At 34.2% G+C, this 19,202-nt stretch overlaps 1 protein-coding gene across 4 annotated transcripts in view; it reads left to right on the top strand.

Moving 5' to 3' along the window:
• The first annotated feature begins 658 nt into the window (after positions 1-658).
• Positions 659-19,202, top strand: part of LOC118193712 (uncharacterized) — a 96,207-nt gene continuing 77,663 nt past the window's right edge. For all 4 annotated transcript variants that reach the window (XM_085823554.1, XM_085823551.1, XM_035364840.2 and 1 more), the window contains exons 1-5: positions 659-789; positions 2,164-2,342; positions 4,033-4,119; positions 13,833-14,009; positions 15,491-15,673. In XM_085823554.1, the coding sequence (XP_085679680.1) occupies positions 2,184-2,342; positions 4,033-4,119; positions 13,833-14,009; positions 15,491-15,673 (606 nt within the window). In that variant the 5' untranslated portion in view covers positions 659-789; positions 2,164-2,183. The remainder of the gene's footprint in view (positions 790-2,163; positions 2,343-4,032; positions 4,120-13,832; positions 14,010-15,490; positions 15,674-19,202) is intronic.

The following is a 19,202-nucleotide window of genomic DNA, read 5'->3' as shown; positions in this document are numbered from 1 at the left end:
GAAGTAGACTTCACTCATTTTAGCTCTACAAAGAAGTCGATAGCTATATTTATTAACAAATTCTAAAGAAATAAATAAACTTAACTACCAATGTGAACTTAAAAAGCCAAAACAGCATAACTGCTTTACTTACATTACTTAACTCAAATTTACTAATAAAAAATACATGAATAATGAAAAAACACAGTGCAACGTTAATGAACAGCACACAAACTAACATGGGAATTCTTCGCTTACAGTGTCCACAGAGAAGCGCGAAGGGTGAAAGTTCAGACACCTTTTGTGACGTCAAATCACATGACTTTGAATCTGACCAGGCCATCTAATCACGAAAGTCATTCTTAAACCCCCCGTAACAGTCCATGGAGGTACTCCATGTAACAGTCCTTTATCTAAGTAGCCATGTGACTTAAATTGTGGCTATTTCATAATGAAAGCTATTTGAGTTTTTTCTTTTTCTAGCATAAGTATGCTTACAGGAAAATTCGGACTTAATGTTTCTACTAATATATTACGTATAACAAAAACTTCTCATAAGCAATATGTTTATTTAATTGCTAACAATTCAATGTTAAAGAACGTTTCCTTCGAAAAAATGAACCCTGCCGCGCTGCTCCCTGCGACGATGGAGAACTGAAGTGAAGGGACTTAGAAATGGGGGGAGGTGAGCTGAGCCGGGGAGAAAGAAGCGTCGGTTATTCCGCCATGTTTTGTTCCGAGCTTGTTCGTAATTGCACAATAAAACGGTGTAGTTTGAACGTATAAAGTGTGAGACTTTCCAGTGTAAAGGTATGGAACCTTTTGAATTTAACTTATTAAAGCATAATGAACTTTTTTTCAAGATGACATTTTGTCCTACGAACAGCATTTAATTCTAAATTAGAAGTACCGAAACCCAATGAAAGGGTAAATAAAATAATAAATAACAAAATGATATTAAAATGTAAAATATAAACCAATATTATTAACTTAATGACATATAGTAAAATAATAAATTAACATACCGGAGCTCAGCTCATTGGAGTTCCAGCAGTGATCACTATTTTTTTAATAATTCCGAAACCAGAAAGATAATATATAATATAAATATGAATTTTCGTATTGGCTGAATCTTCAATTCCTACTATTAAATCTGTTTTCATAATATTTTCTACCCTAATTAAGAAACTACGTAACTGGAATTATGTTCTGGGTTAAATATTTAAAGGAATAAATTTGTACCCATGTTTCCAGAACGTCTTGTATGAGGTTTAACAAAAAATATTTTTTGAAACTTTGTTTACGAAGTTTCAAAAAATATTTTAAATAAATTTTTTTTAAATCAAAAAATATTTTAAAAATAAAAAAAGGGCCATTATTAATCGACCTGAAAGCAGCTGCATAAAATATGTCTAAATTAAATTGCTACACTGAATTATATTCAATATTTTTGTAAGGCTGGATTTGAAGTGTTCTAGGCTTTAATTGTGGATTGAATTGAGCGATATAAAAGAACAAGCCGTATGCACAGATGTACTGAAAACGGTAAGCATTCTGACTTTCCTTGACTAGCATAACTTCCAGAATCAGCACGATTTCTATAACGTTGCTAGGTTATCTTACTTAAATTGTTAGGAAATTTTATAGCATGAACTGAAGGTACAAAGAATTGCTGATAAGTTTATGGCGTGTCATAGCCTAAATGGCATGTTTCTCAGTCGGCAGTTTCCGAGTTCTTCGTAATAGCTATCCATCATCCTTCTTACTTCCCGGATTTAACTCCCTTGAAATTATTCCCCTTCCTTCAAAAGAAAATTATTCTAAAAAGGAAAATAGCTAGTTTCGTAAACAAAGTTCATTAAGAGTCGTGGTCAGTATTGAACGCTCGAACGAAATATAATCGATTTCGTAAATGATTTAAAGTGGTAAGTTCGTAAATAATTTTTAGTGGTTTCAGTCGTAATACTATTGAGATCGATATCTAGAACACAGTGGAAAATTTTTCCATAAGTTAGACAATAAAAGAAGCCGCGATACATTTAATAAGTATTTTAAGAGGCGTTTAAGAAAATCTAGGTAACACCTAAAAAAAACAACTTTATAAGCTTTCATAAAGTATTTAATTTAATGCAGCTACTTGTATTTTTCACAATTTACTAAATGTCTGTAATTTAATGCTTATAGATAATCACAAAATTCAGTGTATGTTTGAGAGCTGTATTCATTACCCAATCATGTACGGTTCTCTAATCGACTTCTCTGCCTTTGTCGTCTATGCAGTCTGGAATGTCGTATACTATACCGTTGAGAACATCTTTTTCTATGCAAGAGAGACCACCAAGATTTTTAGAATTGTTTTACAAGTAAGTAATTTTCATTTCCATAAACCCGCGATTTCAAAATTTCATAAATAGGTTTTAACTAATTATGTTTTAATAAAAATACAAATACTAAACCTATAAAAAAAACCTGTTTATAAGCGTTTGTAAACTTACATGCTGATGTGTAATATGTAGTCTAAAACAAGTAATGTTGTAACAAGTGTAAACATGTACAGTTAACATATAGAGTTAAAAACATGTAGGATTATATTTTTCATTTACGGTATTTTCTTTCCTTTCTCCCTCATCTCTAAATCTCTAAAAACGTTCCGTACGAATGATGAAGAACAGACTTTCGTACATGCATGAAAGCACAGTAAACGCCATCATTTGTATCTGTATCAATCTTGCTTTTTAAGCAAGAAAGAAAGAAGATGAGGACTTTGGCAAACGCCGTTTCCTCCAGTCCGTGAGAGTTAATATTGAAACGAAGACATTTAACAACAAACGTTTTTACAACTTTTTATTAAACATTTACAAACATCCATGCCTTCTCCGGGATTCGAGCCCTACGGCACGGAAGTCAGCTACGCTAACCACTATACCGGTTGAGCGGCAAACGCCATCATAAGGTTTCGAAATTATTTGCTGGTAAATAATTTTCATCTTCCTGAAAATTGTTATTCTAGTTTTAAAAATTTCATAAAGAACAACGTTACACAAATAATAAAGTACAAGCACTAAACATATTATAAAAAACCTGCTTGCTTTAACTTTTTTTTTTTTTTTAGTCCAAAGGGTTTTTTTAAGTCTCTGAAGGACTATTGTTTTCGTTTTGCGATTTTGCGTTGGTTCACTACAAATGTTCGTTTCACTTTTCAAACTGTCGCCACCAAATGTTTAAGTCCTGCATTATATTTGAAGGAATTAAATAATGAAGAATCTGCATAAATGTATCTGTATATCTCGCATTGTGATAAAACAACGATACATATAGACATCGAATTTTGAATGACGTAATCCTACTGCGAATATGGGCATGTGAAAGCTCAAATTTGAAATTTGTTTTATTATTGATTTCATATTTTGTAAAACATTAATGAATTTTCGAATAACAAACTCAAGGATTTCAAAGCGAGCAATGGCAACGTTGTACAGAAAAACATTTTTATCTCCAGCGCGCGAGACTCTGTATCGAAAATACTAAAGATATGCTCAATTTAAAACTATTTTGCGATATTGCTCTTGAACTGAATTTTATGGTTTAAGTACAAATAACGTGATATTTAATAAATAAAGGTGACAGATAAAATGTTTAAAAAAACGCCCCTGTGGAAGTAATTTAAAATCTGAAACCTTTCATATATATATATATATATATATATATTAATATATAAATGAATACATTTTGCGTTTTTCATCTGCGACTTTTTCTGGTATTCCCCAATTCCAACTCCCAACTATAAATGTATTTTACACATCTAATGGTTAAGAGGATTTTGCTCACGTGAAACCGAATTCATTGTGGTCGAAAGCCTGTATGTATTTTATAAAAATGACATATAATCAGTGCATAAATAAAAGCGATTGTTAAAAATAATATTAGAGTAATATTTTAACAAAAAATTAAGTGTTTTTGTGCAAAGAAATGTAGAAAACTTGTAGAGTTGTACTTTTCATTTACGACATTTTCTTTTCTTTTCATTCTGCCTCATCTCTAAATCTCTAAAAGCGTTTCGCATACCTGACGAAGAATGGGCTTTCGTACTTGCATGAAAAGGCAGTAAAGGCCATCATAAAGTTCCGAACTTATATGCTGGTAAGTAATTTTCATCTTCGTAAAACTTCTTATTCCAGTTTTAAAAATTTCATAAAGAACAACGTCGTACAAATAATAAAGTAGTAAACAAATTAAAAAACTTTCTTGCTTTTAACTATACGTTATAGTTTTTAAATACCTAAATTTTGCCATTTTCATCTGCCACTTTCTTGGTATTCCCTAATTCCAGCTAATAACTATAAAAGCATTTTGCACAAGTGGTGGTAAAAGAGATTTCGCTCATGTGAAATCAAACTGATAGTGGTCGAAAACCTGTCAATATTTTAAAGAAATGATTAATTAATGTATTAGGGCAAGCAATTATTAAAAATAACACTTTAATAATATTTTAATAAAAAAATCTGATGCGAGTACCACATGACTTCCTTGTACAGAATATTAAATTATTATTTATTTCCTCAAATTTCGTGGATATATAGATTTCTCATTCAATTAATTCAGTTCTCACTGCGCGGTAAAGCAAAATTGCACACAACCTCAAAATATCTATTTTAAAAATTGGAAAATATAGAAAAAAAATAAAACACCAAATACAGTTAAAACAATTTTAAAAAATTTATTTACAATTGAAATTATAGTTTCTACGCAAAAACAAGCAATTCGGCCAACAGGCAAGAAGGCAGATTTTTCGGTGCACAAAACTGAAAGTTTACTTTTGGTCCCACTCGGCAAAAAAACATTCCAAGTGCAAAACGTGACTGAATTTACTATTCTGTCAAGTTTCAAATGTGGCCAACATGGTGAACTAAAATTAGGCTTAGACGCAACTAAACAACTTTTAAGTTGATGATAATTCTACAACTATTGAATGCAGATTAACTAAAGGCATAAAAACCTTAACCGGAAGATAAGAACAACATAATTCAATCATTTTTAAAGGAAAAAATGCACAATTTACCAACATATAAGAATAAAATTCGACCTCACCGAGCCGAGTAACAGAATCAGTCTTATATGCAAAATTTCAACGTTCTGAGGCTACTCGTTTATGAGTTTTGCGAGATACGTACATGTATACATACGTATGTACGTATGGACCCACGAAAGAATCCCTTTTTAATCTATTTAAATCAATTTTATGATCCGTTTGGTGAAAAAGAGTCCTTTACTTTGTCTTTGCAAACAGATGTCACGCAAAAACATCGTTGAACTGCATTCAAGTACCATTAAAATGAATATTTTTGTTGAAATATGTTACCCGGAATTTTTCGTGATTACAATACTTCCTTTACTTTACAACGAAGTAAAAATGAAGTGGTTTTGTGCAAAGAAATATACAACTGATATTCTTGTTTTAAAATAAAATCGAACCACATTATATATATAAAATTATTTTTCCCTGAATTATGTTTAAATATAAGTAATATTTAGGGCTCTAAAATTTAAAAAAAAATCTGATGCGTACACCACATGACTTCCTTGCACGGAATATTAAATTATACGCATTTTTTCTTGCATTTCATTTAAACTTATTGAATTGAATTAAATCTACTTCGTCGATAGCGCATAAACCACAATAGAATAAATGCATTCTTTAGAATTCACTATATTTGTTTATCACAGCGACACTCTGGCACTAGCTTCACTTAATAGTGTTAACCGGAAGATAGGAATAACATAATTCAATCGTTTTTAAAGCAAAAAATGCACAACTTACAAACATATAAGAGTAAAGAAATTGAGATCACTGAGCCGGTTAACAGAATAATTGATACATCTAATTAAAAACATTCATCCTTTTCATAGAATTACGTTATTTATTTTTTGACATTTCAAATAAACACACAAAAAAAGTATATAACAGATATACACACAAGATAAATAAACTAATCTACTTGAGAAGAAGGCTTGCGACGGTGAACCCTAAAATGTACTCTGGAGTGAACTGTGCTGAAAACTTATAAATTTGGACTGTAATTTTACAAAAACGTGCTTTTGGATTTCAGGTCACTTGAAAAGTAAAGTGAAATCCTTTTTCAGATCCAAGTGGAACCGATGGCCCTGTTGCTCTTGAAGGACTGCAGATAGAAGTATTTGAGATAAGAAAAGATACTATAAGAGAAAAGAGCATGTTTCGGGCATGAATTATTAACATTTTTAAAAACTGCCGCCTAAAATTTTTACACATATATCTTGAAAGACACTTTTTCATTTATTCTTCTGTGCTCACCAGCGGCCGAGTGGTAAAATGGCTGAACACTGGTACTTCGGTCCGAGTTTCGAATCCCGCGAACAGGCTGGCTGCATGGGCGTTTTTTTTTCCCCATGTGTAACATGTATACGAGCCAGTTTCCCTTAGAAAGTCCTCCCCTCCCCTTAGGCAGATAGCCCTAGAGTGCTTTGCCGTAATTAAACCAACCAACCAACCAACATTTATTCTTATACAAAGTTTCCGCTATCAAACTATTAGCAAACTGCTAATGAAAGTAATTTTATATTATATTAGTAACACACTACGCATATTTGTAATGTTTATCTTTATAATCCATTTCTAATGTCTCCATTTTTATTATATTTATAGTGGGAAATCAGCTAATAAATTATGTGTAAACATCTAATTTCCTGATTCATGAAGACAGAAAAATTTGCGACTCGTGAATTGCATACCTAATAACGCATTACTTCGTTCAGAAATGTTTGGCAGCTCTGGGTTGCAAGAATATGCAATTTTAATTAGCAGTAGCTATAAATATTTGCTCAAATGTTTCAAATTGTTGTTTTTTGTTTCATTTGTTGTCATGCTTCTTAATTTTTCTTTTCTAATTTCGTTAATTATTTACTTCCGTATATATGAGTAATTAACAAGTAAGTCAGAATAATAGTAAAACTCGACTCGTACATACTTACTGTTGTACCTCTCACATACAGCGAGGATAAGTCTGGCAACAGCTGCAGGAAGAAAAACTTGGCAGTGCTGGAATGGCAACAGCGAATGATATTCTATAGAATAATATTTTGATTATTGAGTCAATGTTTTTTGCGTCTTTTGCGATACTATTGCGTCACCACATTTGAGTTTTGGGTGGATGAAATGAATCCGCTGTGCCGCTGCAGATATTAGTAAAATATGTTTAGAAAATTAGCTGCGTTGGAAAGGATGAAACCTTGTGTTTGAATTTGCGGTAATTTTCCTCCTAAAGTTGTGTCGAGTTCAGAATATTATGCCAGGCTTATTTATGCTGGTGCAGATAAGTTCAAATTTTGTTATTGTGTTTATAGTGTATAATTTGCAAATATATGAATAGAATTCTATTAAATAAACAATTTAAATTCTGGAATGGTGTTTAAAATTTAGATGCAGAATATTCACATTGCTATGTCGGAGCTAGTGGCAGTCAGGTGTAAAGTAAAATTGTTTTTGCTCCACGACATAACAAAATGGCGAGCCAGCCAGGATTGCGATCCTGATTCGAATGTGTTGGGGTTATTATATTAATATAGTTGAGAAAGTATTGTGTTTGCTATATTATATTATTGTAGAAGTAAATATTAATTTAAGTATTATTTGGAAACGTAATGCGTTTTATCGTCTGTAATGTTGAATTTAGTATTTGTATTCGAATTAGTTTCAATTTTCAATTGAAATGCTATGCGCTAAATCGTCTGCAGTGTAAACGTAGAAAAGGTTATGCGTTAAATCTTCTGCTGTGATATTCAAAAATAATTTTTTTTTGCTGTATTATGAATGTTATGACATATTGTTATTCATTTTTATTATATTGAGTTATATTTTTGGAATTGCTGAGTAAAGACGTTTTTGAGGATTTATCGGATTGATGATACCATTACAGATTTTGAGTTTTAAGTGGGTCTGCATTTAAAGATAAAATGGATGTTGATATGTTGAAGAAAAAGCGTGCAACGGCACGCAGTGCCTTTACTAGGACGCCTAAGATTCTAAAAACCGAACTTTGTAAAGATGTTCAAGCAGATAGAGATGTATTGAAAGACAAAATTTTGAAGTTGCAGATGATAATTGCTGAGTTGAGATCTTGCGATTCAAAAATACTAGATTCAATGATTAAGGGAAAAGCCGCTGAAGATGATATGGAAACAGAGGTCATAGGCTGCGAAGAATATTCAGATGAGTTTATCACGCTTAATCGTCGGGTGAAAGAGAATGTAGATAATGCGGTTGACCGTAGAGTCAATACGAGTTCTAAGACGGATAGTAGCATAAGTGCTTCTAATGAAAAACGGTACAAGTTGCCGAAAATTCAAATTAAAAAATTCGATGGACAATTATTAAGTTACCTTACATTTTGGGGTCAATTTAAAAAGATCCATGAGGATAAGGAGCTTAATGACGTTGACAAATTCTATTATTTAGCTCAATCAATGTTACCCGGAACTCGGGCTAGTGAGTTGGTAGATAGTTATCCTTTAACGGCTGAAAATTATCCGAAAGCCATTTCTGCGTTTGAGGAGCGTTTTGGAAACAAGGAAATTTTAATTGAGATATACGTGAGGGAATTGTTAAAATTAATTATCCAAAATGTACGCTTACAAGTGAAGGATCGGTTGCCGCTAGTGTCACTGTTTGACAAAATCGAATCCCATCTCAGATCTCTAGAGTCTTTAGGCTTAGCCCTGGATACTAATGTTTTCTGGTTATATCCCATGGTCGAGTCTTGTCTGTCTGCTGAGATGCTTCGAGTATGGCAGAGAAGCGTTTTGTTCAGTAAAGAAGGATCACGTCTCACAAATCTCCTGGAATTTTTGCGTAAAGAGGTCGAAGGAGAGCAGAGAGTTAAACTAGCCAGGTCTGGATTTGAAATTCCTTCTACTTCGCGCAATGAACATTCTAAAGATGTAAAAGTTAAGACCAAAAACCCAATCGCTATCGCAGCAAGTCTAGTTGCTGTCAAAGAACAAAAATGTGTTTTTTGCGTAAAATCTCATGAAAGCAAAGAATGTTTTACAGCTCGATCGATGAACTTAAAGGAAAGATTAGACAAATTAAGAGAATTAAAATGCTGCTTCCGCTGTCTTAAACCAGGACATTTTGCGAAGAAATGTCCACAGTTTATTCAATGCTATTTGTGTAGGCGATCTCACCCTATAATTTTATGCCCTGAGGTATCAGAAAACAATGCTGACAATAAGGAAAAACGAAACGAGTCAGTAATGGTACAAAGTACAATTTCTTCTCCTTTATGTATGAATGAAGTCACTCTTATGACTTTAATGGTTGAAATAGTTGTAGGCACTGTAAAGAAGGTGGTCAGGTGCCTCTTGGATTGTGGATCCCAACGATCTTACGTTTTACGATCAACAGTTGAAGCTTTAAATCTGAAAAGCACTTCCTCTGAGACTTTAACTCATGCGTTATTTGGCGGAACAAGGGCTGAGTCAAAAATTCACAAGAGATATTTTATAGGTCTAAGCCCGGTTGGGAAAGACAAAGTGTACCAATTTAGTTTTCTGGATCAAAATACCATTTGTGGAGGCATACCATGCATACCTAAAGGACCGTTATTAAAGGAATTAAAAAGACACAGAATTTGGATTTCAGATGTCGGTGAGGGTCACCCGAAAATAGAAATCCTCATAGGAAGTGATATTTACGGGCAAATACTTACTGGTGAAGTAATTCAGCTTGAGGGTGGTTTGACAGCCATAAATACTAAACTGGGATGGACGCTGTGCGGGGAATCGAAAGGAACGATTATCCAAAGTTTTAAGGGTACCCCATCTATGTTAGTAACTAATCTTATTCAAGACAGGGAACCTTCCTTTATGTGGAAGTTAGAAACTATCGGCATTGCAGATGCTGCGCAAAGCATTTCCAGGGTCGCAGAAGATCAAGCAGCGAAAGAGCAATTTCTTAGGGGCCTTCGCAGAACCGGAGATGGTAGATATTGCGTGAGTTTGCCTTGGGCTCTAAAATTCCCTCCTGATATTCCCTCTAACTGGCATATTGCAGAAAATAGGCTCTTTGCTACTACGAGAAAATTGAGAAAATTAAATAAATTTTATGAGTATAGTACAGTATTTAACGAATGGCTAGCGGAAGATGTCATAGAAATAGTCCCAAAGTCAGTAATGAATGACGGAGGACATTATTTACCACACCATCCAGTAATAAAATTAGGTAGCCTCACTCCCAACATTAGGCCTATATTCGATGCGTCGAGCAAAGTCGTTGGTTCGCTTTCGCTAAATGATTGCTTGATAAAAGGTCCAAACCTTGTAGAAGAAATATCAGCCATTCTAATGCGGTTAAGGGAAAAGGCAATTGGTGTAACATCCCATATTAGGCAAGCCTTTTTACAGATTGAGGTAGAGCGTGAGGATCAAAATTACTTAAAGTTTTTGCGGTGGGTAAATAATAGAATTGAAGTGTTTCGTCACAAGAGGGTTGTTTTTGGGTTAACTAGTAGCCCCTATTTATTGGCAGCTGTGATTTCATTTCATTTGTCCCACGTTTCACCTGAATTCAAAGCTGTTGCGAATAAACTTGCCAAATCATTTTATGTTGACAATTGTGTCACGTCAGTCGATGATAACGAAGAGCTAAAGGTTTTTATGAGCCAGTCGATTACTATTATAGCAGAAGCCAAAATGCATCTTCAAATGTGGACTTTTAATCAATATGGTGATCAAGAGCTAGCAGCTGAAGATAGTGATCCAGTCTCCGCAGTTCTTGGCTTGCAGGGGGACCGACGAGATGACAGCCTTACAATATCCGTCCAAAGAGAAATCGTTAAAAGAGACTTATCAAAAAGGAGACTATTGCCTCTAATCCATGCTGTTTTTGACCCGCTAGGTTTCTTTGTGCCCGTCATATTACCTGCGAAATTATTTCTTCAAGAGGCTTGGGCAACAAAATCGACCTGGGATAAGCCATTACCGGATGAACTTCAAACAAGATTTGAGAGATGGTACGAAAGGTTGCCTAGTCTTTCTAGCCTTAAATTACCTCGTCGCATGGGTCATGGAATTAAGGATTCATGGCCCATGGGCAAAATTGTAAAAATATTCAGTAGTAGAGATGGGGCTACCAGAGTGGTACAGGTGAAACAAGCAGTGGATATTTGGTAAGACCAATCAAAGTCTTTTGCGATGCCATTAAAGCTGCTTATGCAACTGTCATTTGCTTGCGAAGTAAGGAAGAAGACAAAGTTTCGTGAAATTCGTCATAGCAAAATCACGGGTATCGCCCTTAAAGAAAATAACTATTCCGCGTTTGGCGTTGCTAGCCTGTGTTCTAGGTGCACGCTTGGCAAGGTATACTGTTGAAACCCTGTGCTTAGTCGATGCCCCGATATATTACTGGACAGACGCTACTGTGGCTCTTAGCTGGATACAACGAGAGGAAAACTGGGGAGTATTGGTGGAGTTTAGAGCAAAGGAAGCACTTTCAAGAGAAAGGAGAGTCCATCCATGGATTATTGGTAGTGAGAGACAACAACGGAGTCCTCAGAGTTAAAACTAAAATCATTGAACGTGATGATGAATTCTGCTTCCTTTATCCCCTGTTGCTTCCGTCCAAGAATTACTTAACTCAATGCCTCATAAGAGAGTATCATGGAAAGAACTGTCATGCGGGAGTGCAGATATTAGCTGCTAAGTTAAGAGAGCGATACTGGATCATTTCGTCGAAACGTAATATAACATCTTGCGTAAGTCGATGTGTAGTATGTAGGAGATTTACCGCTAAGGCTTTATCTACCCCTCCGATCCAGTTACCCCTTGACAGAATAAGAGATTCGACAGTCTTTGAAACAACTGGAGTCGATCTTTGTGGACCTTTACTTCTGAGACCAAAGAGTAAAGCTTGGATCGTCTTGTTCACCTGCGCCGTATACCGGGCAATTCACCTGGAGCCTGTCACCTTTCTGAGTACCGAAACGTTTCTACAGTCTCTGAGACGGTTCATTGCCAGACGAGGCCGTCCTGCGACAATGTATTCAGATAACGGAACCAATTTTACCGGAGCAGACAATGCTCTGAGATGCCTGGATTGGAGAAAAATTACAGAAAACGAGTGTTTTCCAATAAAATGGAAATTCACCCCCCGTACGGCTGCGTGGTGGGGGATGGTGGGAGCGCTTAGTTCGTTCCACCAAGACTCTTCTCGTGCGAATTCTAGGGAGATCGTCGGTGAATTTCGAGGAGTTACTGACCGTCCTGTGTGATGTTGAATCCACATTAAACAACCGTCCTTTAACATACATCTGTGATGATTCGGAAGAGCTCGTACCTCTGACACCTTCCCTGTTTTTGCAAGACATAAAACAAGTGGGGGTACCAGATCTGGATTACATCGATTCCCAGAAACTGAATGTGCGTGTAAATTACTGCAATACGTTGAGACAAGAACTGAGAAGTCGCTTCCGCAAGGAATATCTGGCTCAACTAGTGCAGAAGGCAAGCGCTTCATGTCAAAACCTAAAGGTGGGGATGTAGTCCTCATAGAACTAGACAATAAAAAACGTGTAATGTGGCCAATGGGCAAAATTGTAAAAATATTCAGTAGTAGAGATGGGGCTACCAGAGTGGTACAGGTAAAAACAAGCAGTGGATATTTGGTAAGACCAATCAAAAACTGTATCCACTAGAAGTTTCAACTACCAGTGAGCCTGTGCTAACTCTGGCAACTGAAAACAAATCTAGATACGGTAGACTATTAAAACCAAGGACATGCTCATAGAAATAATGTACAATATAGACGTTTTGGACTTATATCCTCTTTTCTTTATCAATGACTTTAATTAGAAGTTTATTCTTTATTGATCTCATTTTAGTATGATCTTTCATATGTATTGTATGTTAACCGAGTTTCTTTTATGTGTTTTCTAAACTAATACATAGCACTGTTTTGTTTTATTCGTAATGTTAGAAAATTTTGTGCAATGTCTGATTTTGAGAAAATCAGGGTGGGAGGATGTTGTACCTCTCACATACAGCGAGGATAAGTCTGGCAACAGCTGCAGGAAGAAAAACTTGGCAGTGCTGGAATGACAACAGAGGATGATATTCTATAGATTAATATTTTGATTATTGAGTCGATGTTTTTTTGCGTCTTTTGCGATACTATTGCGTCACCACATTTGAGTTTTGGGTGAATGAAATGAATCCGCTGTCCCGCTGCAGATATTAGTAAAATATATTTAGAAAATTAGCTGCGTTGGAAAGGATGAAACCTTGTGTTTGAATTTGCGGTAATTTTCCTCCTAAAGTTGCGTCGAGTTCAGAATATTATGCCAGGCTTATTTACGCTGGTGCAGATAAGTTCAAATTTTGTTATTGTGTTTATAGTGTATGACTTGCAAATATATGAATAGAATTCTATTAAATAAACAATTTAAATTTTGGAATGGTGTTTAAAATTTTAAATGTAGAATATTCACATTGCTATGTCGGAGCTAGTGGCAGTCAGGTGTAAAGTAAAATGGTTTTTGCTCCACGACATAACACTTACTACTAAATCGATAAGCTACATATCTTGGACAAACGACTTAATTTTCTTCCAAATTAAAACTCTCTGCAAAAAATTATTTAGTTATAATCACAGTTATTATTTGAGGATACGGCATTTACTAATTTAGAATTTTAATTTTAAACCTCACATTTATAGAATAGATTTATGGTCCAAAATCTTGCTTAAGATCTGTGGTATTTTAATGCATTTTCTTTTATAATCCATTTGTTAATTACTTATCTAATTATAATTGGTAATTTTATAGACAGATGCTTGTATGTTTTACATTGGATCAATTCTTGGAATGTCTGCAGCCTGGATCGCAGGGAAAGTCTTCGAATCAGTTCTCATCCTGGCTGTCGCTAATGTATTCGTCGGTCTCTTCGGCAGCGCTATTATCATTCTTATTTTCATAGTAAAACTGAAAAATAATTCACTGAGGGTAAGTAACATTATCTGTAAAATAATTCTTTACCACCCTAATTTTATTTGTTCTCTGGACATTATCCATCATGCCTAGACATTTATTTGTTTACTTAGAAAATTTTCAGAAGAATACCAATTTTTTTAGGCCCATAGACCAGAAGGGCTAACCATTTCGTTTTGGGATTTTGAGTCGAATCACTCTAAACGGCGTATCACTTTACAGATTGTTGCCACCAAATATTATGGCCTGTATTATATTTAAAGAAATTAAATAATGAAGAATCTGCATAAGTGTATGTATTTTTCTCGCACTGTGATAAAACAACGGTACCTAGAGCCATCAAATTTTGAATAACGTACGTCTACACGTTAAAATTATTTTGTGATATTGCTGTTAAATTGAATTTTATGATTTAAGTGCGAAGAACATGATATTTAATGAATAAAGGTAACGCACAAAACGTTAAAAAAATACCCCTTTGGGCGTATTATAAAATCTGAAAACTTTCAGAAATTTTTTTAAAGATGCCAGAGGGCTATTAATCTGGAAACCTTACATTTTATTCGCATCACTTTTGTGCCCGAGTCAATTTTCAAATTGTTACAAACAAATGTTATGGTGATGCATTTTCTTTTTTAAAAAAAATTAAATAATGAAGAATTCGTATGTATATATGTAGGTATATTCCTTGCATTAGAAAAGAATTCCTAGAGCTACCAAAATTTTAATACTCATTGTCCTCTACCCGTACATGGGCACCTAGAAGCTCGAATTTGTATTTGATTTACTTCATATTATAGCTGTATTTGATTTATTCCATAGTCAGACTTACGCTTACTAACAAACATGCAAACATAGAGCAGGTGTGCTAGAATCAGCAAGTTCATCTGTCTCAATTACGCGAGTAATAGAATTAATTTTATTTTTAGATACTAAGATAATTTTGAATTATTAAAAACGAATATAAATTTTCTTATTTTAACTTAATTATTTAATACGAATGCCTTACAATTAAATGAATTATTTGTATATTTTAAAGATACAGTAACATAGACTAAAAAAGTTGCTTTCAGTGGAATAAGATTAAGGCAGTCTGCAGAACATTTTAATTGATAAAAGTGGTCCTGATTTGAAAATAAGCTGTGTTAAGCAATTATATAATATTTACGTCTGAAAGATTAAGAGACTTTGCCGAATGGCAACAATCTGCGAGCTGATCTTGATGCTTATTGGAAAATAAAGACATTATGTTTATGCCGCACTAGCCAAAACGTAAGGAGGATTATGTAAAGTAACATAAGGTGATATGACAACAAAAAAGTCATGGAAAAATGCTTTTAAGAAGGTTTTTAAGATCAAAACGAGTGTATATAAGGATATACGATATTAATAAATAAACAAATAAATAAAAACAATTCACAAATTTTTAAGAGTAATTTTGTACGTTTTATTTCCTAATGTGCTTAAATTTATTTTTAATACATTCTATTATTTAGATGGGGCACAAGATAGACATTTATAAAGTTATGGAAAAGCACTTCTATTGTCTAGCTGTTGCTGGTATTGGAATCCATGTCGCGAGCTTCATCAGTGATTCAAGCTTTACTCTGAATCTCTTCTGCGTTTACATGAGCGTATGTTTACTGCTAGCAGCATGCGCAAAGTATCCCTCACGCTTGGTAAGAAACTCTTAATAATCTGAAAAATCATTTTCTCATTTTAATTTGATAGACAGTGTCAAAGTCAATAAAATACGTAAAATAAACATTCAGGAGAAGATAAATTTGTTTTATTTTAATTCATAAAACATGTCAGCTCAGAGATTGTATATCTTTTCTTAGCTGGAACATGTGTTTGAAAAAGCTCTGCATTTTTAAGATACTCTCCGTGACGGAAGTGGAAAGTTAAAAATGGTTTTATTGTAATGAAAGATACATGAGGCGGTTGACTAAGAGGCAAAGCCATCAAAATACAGCATTCATTCGAATCAATCTGTTCATTTAGCAAACATAGTTTCAAGAGTGTTATGCATTAGTATTATGTTTGGCTATCACTGACATTCATGTATATATAGTACTCGAATTTAGGCGATCGGATCGACAAAAAGCTCATAGTAAGTAGCAGTTTAACTTTGCTCTTTGTCCTCTTTTCATTATGTAGGACCAAGGGCTGTTAAAAATTGTTTAAAATAAAAGCACAAATAATGAATAATATAGTTTTATGCACATCAATGCAAAATGGTTTTCAAATAAATGTGCTGTATAAAGCTGAGTTATTTTGCTGTTCGATGGTTTTGTGAAATTTAATAAATTCTTCTGAAGACTTAGTTCATAAAGTAGGAAAAAAATGAAATAAAGAAAGTCAAACCCTGTTCTTCGCTTTTTCTTTACCAAAGTGTAAAACAGACGTTAAATTTAAATATTTGTTCACAAACAATACAGTTCTTCTGTATTTATACATGGTGTACCGTAAATGTTGCGACAAACTTCTACGGGAGGTAGGGCACATCATAAGGATTAAGAATTGTATAGGAACCCGTGCTTGGAAATGTCAAGGGTAAGTGGTAGCAGAGGTAGAAGATGGGAAAAAAAACAAGAGTGATTAATTTGAAATATTTTTTGGACATGAATACAAACGGGGTACGACAGCTTGAATGTTACCGAGATTCTGAAAATTATTCATTATATTTCAGACACAACAGGATCGTGATACACGACACTTTTGATGGCTTCCCACAAAAAAAAATCAAGGCTCGATAAATCCGATCAGCGTGGGGGAACAGGGAACTAGTCCACCCATGGAGGTAGGAAAGTACTTACTTCCTACCTCCATGAGTCCACCATGCGCAATCCATCGATCCGAGAATGATCTGTTCAAATGGCTACGAACATCGACTCCAAAACGAGCAGAGGCCCCATCATGTTGGAATTACTTGTTGCGCCTCACATTTGGAGGAATATAGTCAAGCAAATCGGGAAGAACCTACTCCAGAAAAATCAAATAATTCGCGGCATTCAAATCGTATCTATTTTTAAATGAAATGGCATGAGGCATGTTTGGAGTCTGATAGTGCAGACTTCTAGCATCTGTTGTAACATTTAAGCTGTCGTACACCATTTGTATTCATGTCCAATAAATGTTTCAAATTAATCACTCTTGTGTCTTTTCACATCTTATACCTCTGCTACTACTTACCCCTGACATTTCCGGATAGGTTTATGCTATTCTTAATCCTTACGATGTGCCCTGCCTCCCCTAGAAGTTTGTCGCAACATTTACGGTACACCCTGTATATAAAATCAGCACTTTATATATAAATACAAAGTAACTGTATTGTTTATGAACAAATATTTAAATTTAAATGCTGTCTTCAAAAAGAAGTACGAAGTTTTAGAGCAGTGATTGTCAGCCGGTTTTGCCTCATGTTCCCCTGTCATCATTTTTAGACCACGATATCCTCCTTCCTTTCCAAAATGCTACAGAATTTCTGGCTAGATGTTCTATGATTATGCCACAAAATCACGTATGTTACGAGATAACGGCAATTGCATTAGACATATTCCATGTACTTTCCACTGGAGAATTTCTTGAAAAACTATCAGTTCGAATACACTGCACAAAATCAGTGCAGACCTTTGTTATGTGCAGAATGGCACTGCCTTTTGAAACACGGCATACTTGGAAAACGTAGCAACAATCGTAGCAAAGTATCGCGGGATGTTTGTGATGTATCGTCAGATAATTAAAATACCTCTGTAGATCTGACCTGATCATAGGTAACCATGTATCACATCAAATCGGTCACCATAAGAAAACCTGTGGAGTGATTGATGCTTCCCATTGCTTAGTGACATTTATTCATTACGAATGAATGATGAAAAGCTTTGGTCAAGCTTTCCGTAATATGCGAGTTCTTGCTGATGCAAATCAAATGAAACTTTGGATTCGTAGTTGTATAAAATATAGTTCTATTTTGATATACTTCAAATTTCGTGACTTAATATTATTTTAGATTATCCTCTAGATGATGAATTTTTGTTTTCAAGACATCTCAGTGGGCGCTGACACGGGACACAGAAGCTAGCTTCCTAACAGTAATAGTCGTGAATACAAAATGTCTGCAAAATACGGATTGTGTTTTCTAAAACAACAATCAAGAGTTCAACAGATACACGATGGGCTTAAAAAGTAACAATAATCACGAATTATATCTAAAGATAAACAGAAATGTATCTATTTTTAAATGAAATGGCATGAGAATACGAATTGCTATGGGTTTAATTTAATAGTAATTAAAAATATTTTAATTTTATGTATACTGCTATAACTTAATATTGCAAGAAATATTAAATAAAATAAAGATTTGAAATTAAAAACCATCAGCTATGTATAAAATTACACGCTGAATAAAAAGATTATTCCTTTCGATAGAGAAGTTTTTTTTTTTTTTTTTTTTTTTTTTTTTTTTTTTTTTTTTTTTTTTTAATGGCGGGCTCTAACCGTTTACAGCGTTGGCCACTAAGACCGGAAGCTGTGGTGTCTTTATTACGAAGGCACCTAACAGGTGGGACACCGTTGCTTCCTATAAAGAGACGGATTAATTGCATCCATACCTCCTCCGGGATTCAAACCCGGGCCCTTCGGTACAGCAGCCAAAGCCACTATTTTTCTCGTCTGGGCAGCTCTTTACAGAAGATAAGAATATATACTTTTAATAACTGTTAAAATATTGCTTTAAAGACGAATTTTTCAAGATTATGTGAAGAAATATAAAAACGAAGGTTAATAAAAGAGATTGCTAAGAATCAATTGATAAGATAAAACTGATTTTCTGAATGTCCCAACTTAGCTATGAAAATTTTAATTTATTTTTTAAGCTTTCTAACTATTGAAAAATGAGTGTCAATGGTTTTAAACTATTTGAAAGAAGCAGCCTTCTAACTTACCTTAAATTTCCGAATAGTAAAAAACTGGTGAAATTTCGTTCGGAAGATGTAAAATCCATGTCATTTTTATATCAGGCACTACAGCATCTACGATAGCCTGAAAGATAATAGCCTTTCAGTCGGTTTATTGGAGTCAAGTACTAACCATGGTGTTCTGCCCCGAGAGTTATTTTGTAACTTCAATTTTTAATTATAATGTCCTTATAAGCTTTATGTTCTTAAGTGTAATGTTTTTATTTGTGTTTCAAAATTAAAACTAATT

Source organism: Stegodyphus dumicola, chromosome 9 (genome assembly GCF_044657685.1).
Source record: "Stegodyphus dumicola isolate Sdum_Otavi_A_Nest chromosome 9, ASM4465768v1".
NCBI classification, from domain to species: Eukaryota; Metazoa; Arthropoda; class Arachnida; order Araneae; family Eresidae; genus Stegodyphus; species Stegodyphus dumicola.
This window is presented reverse-complemented; position numbering and strand designations above follow the sequence as displayed.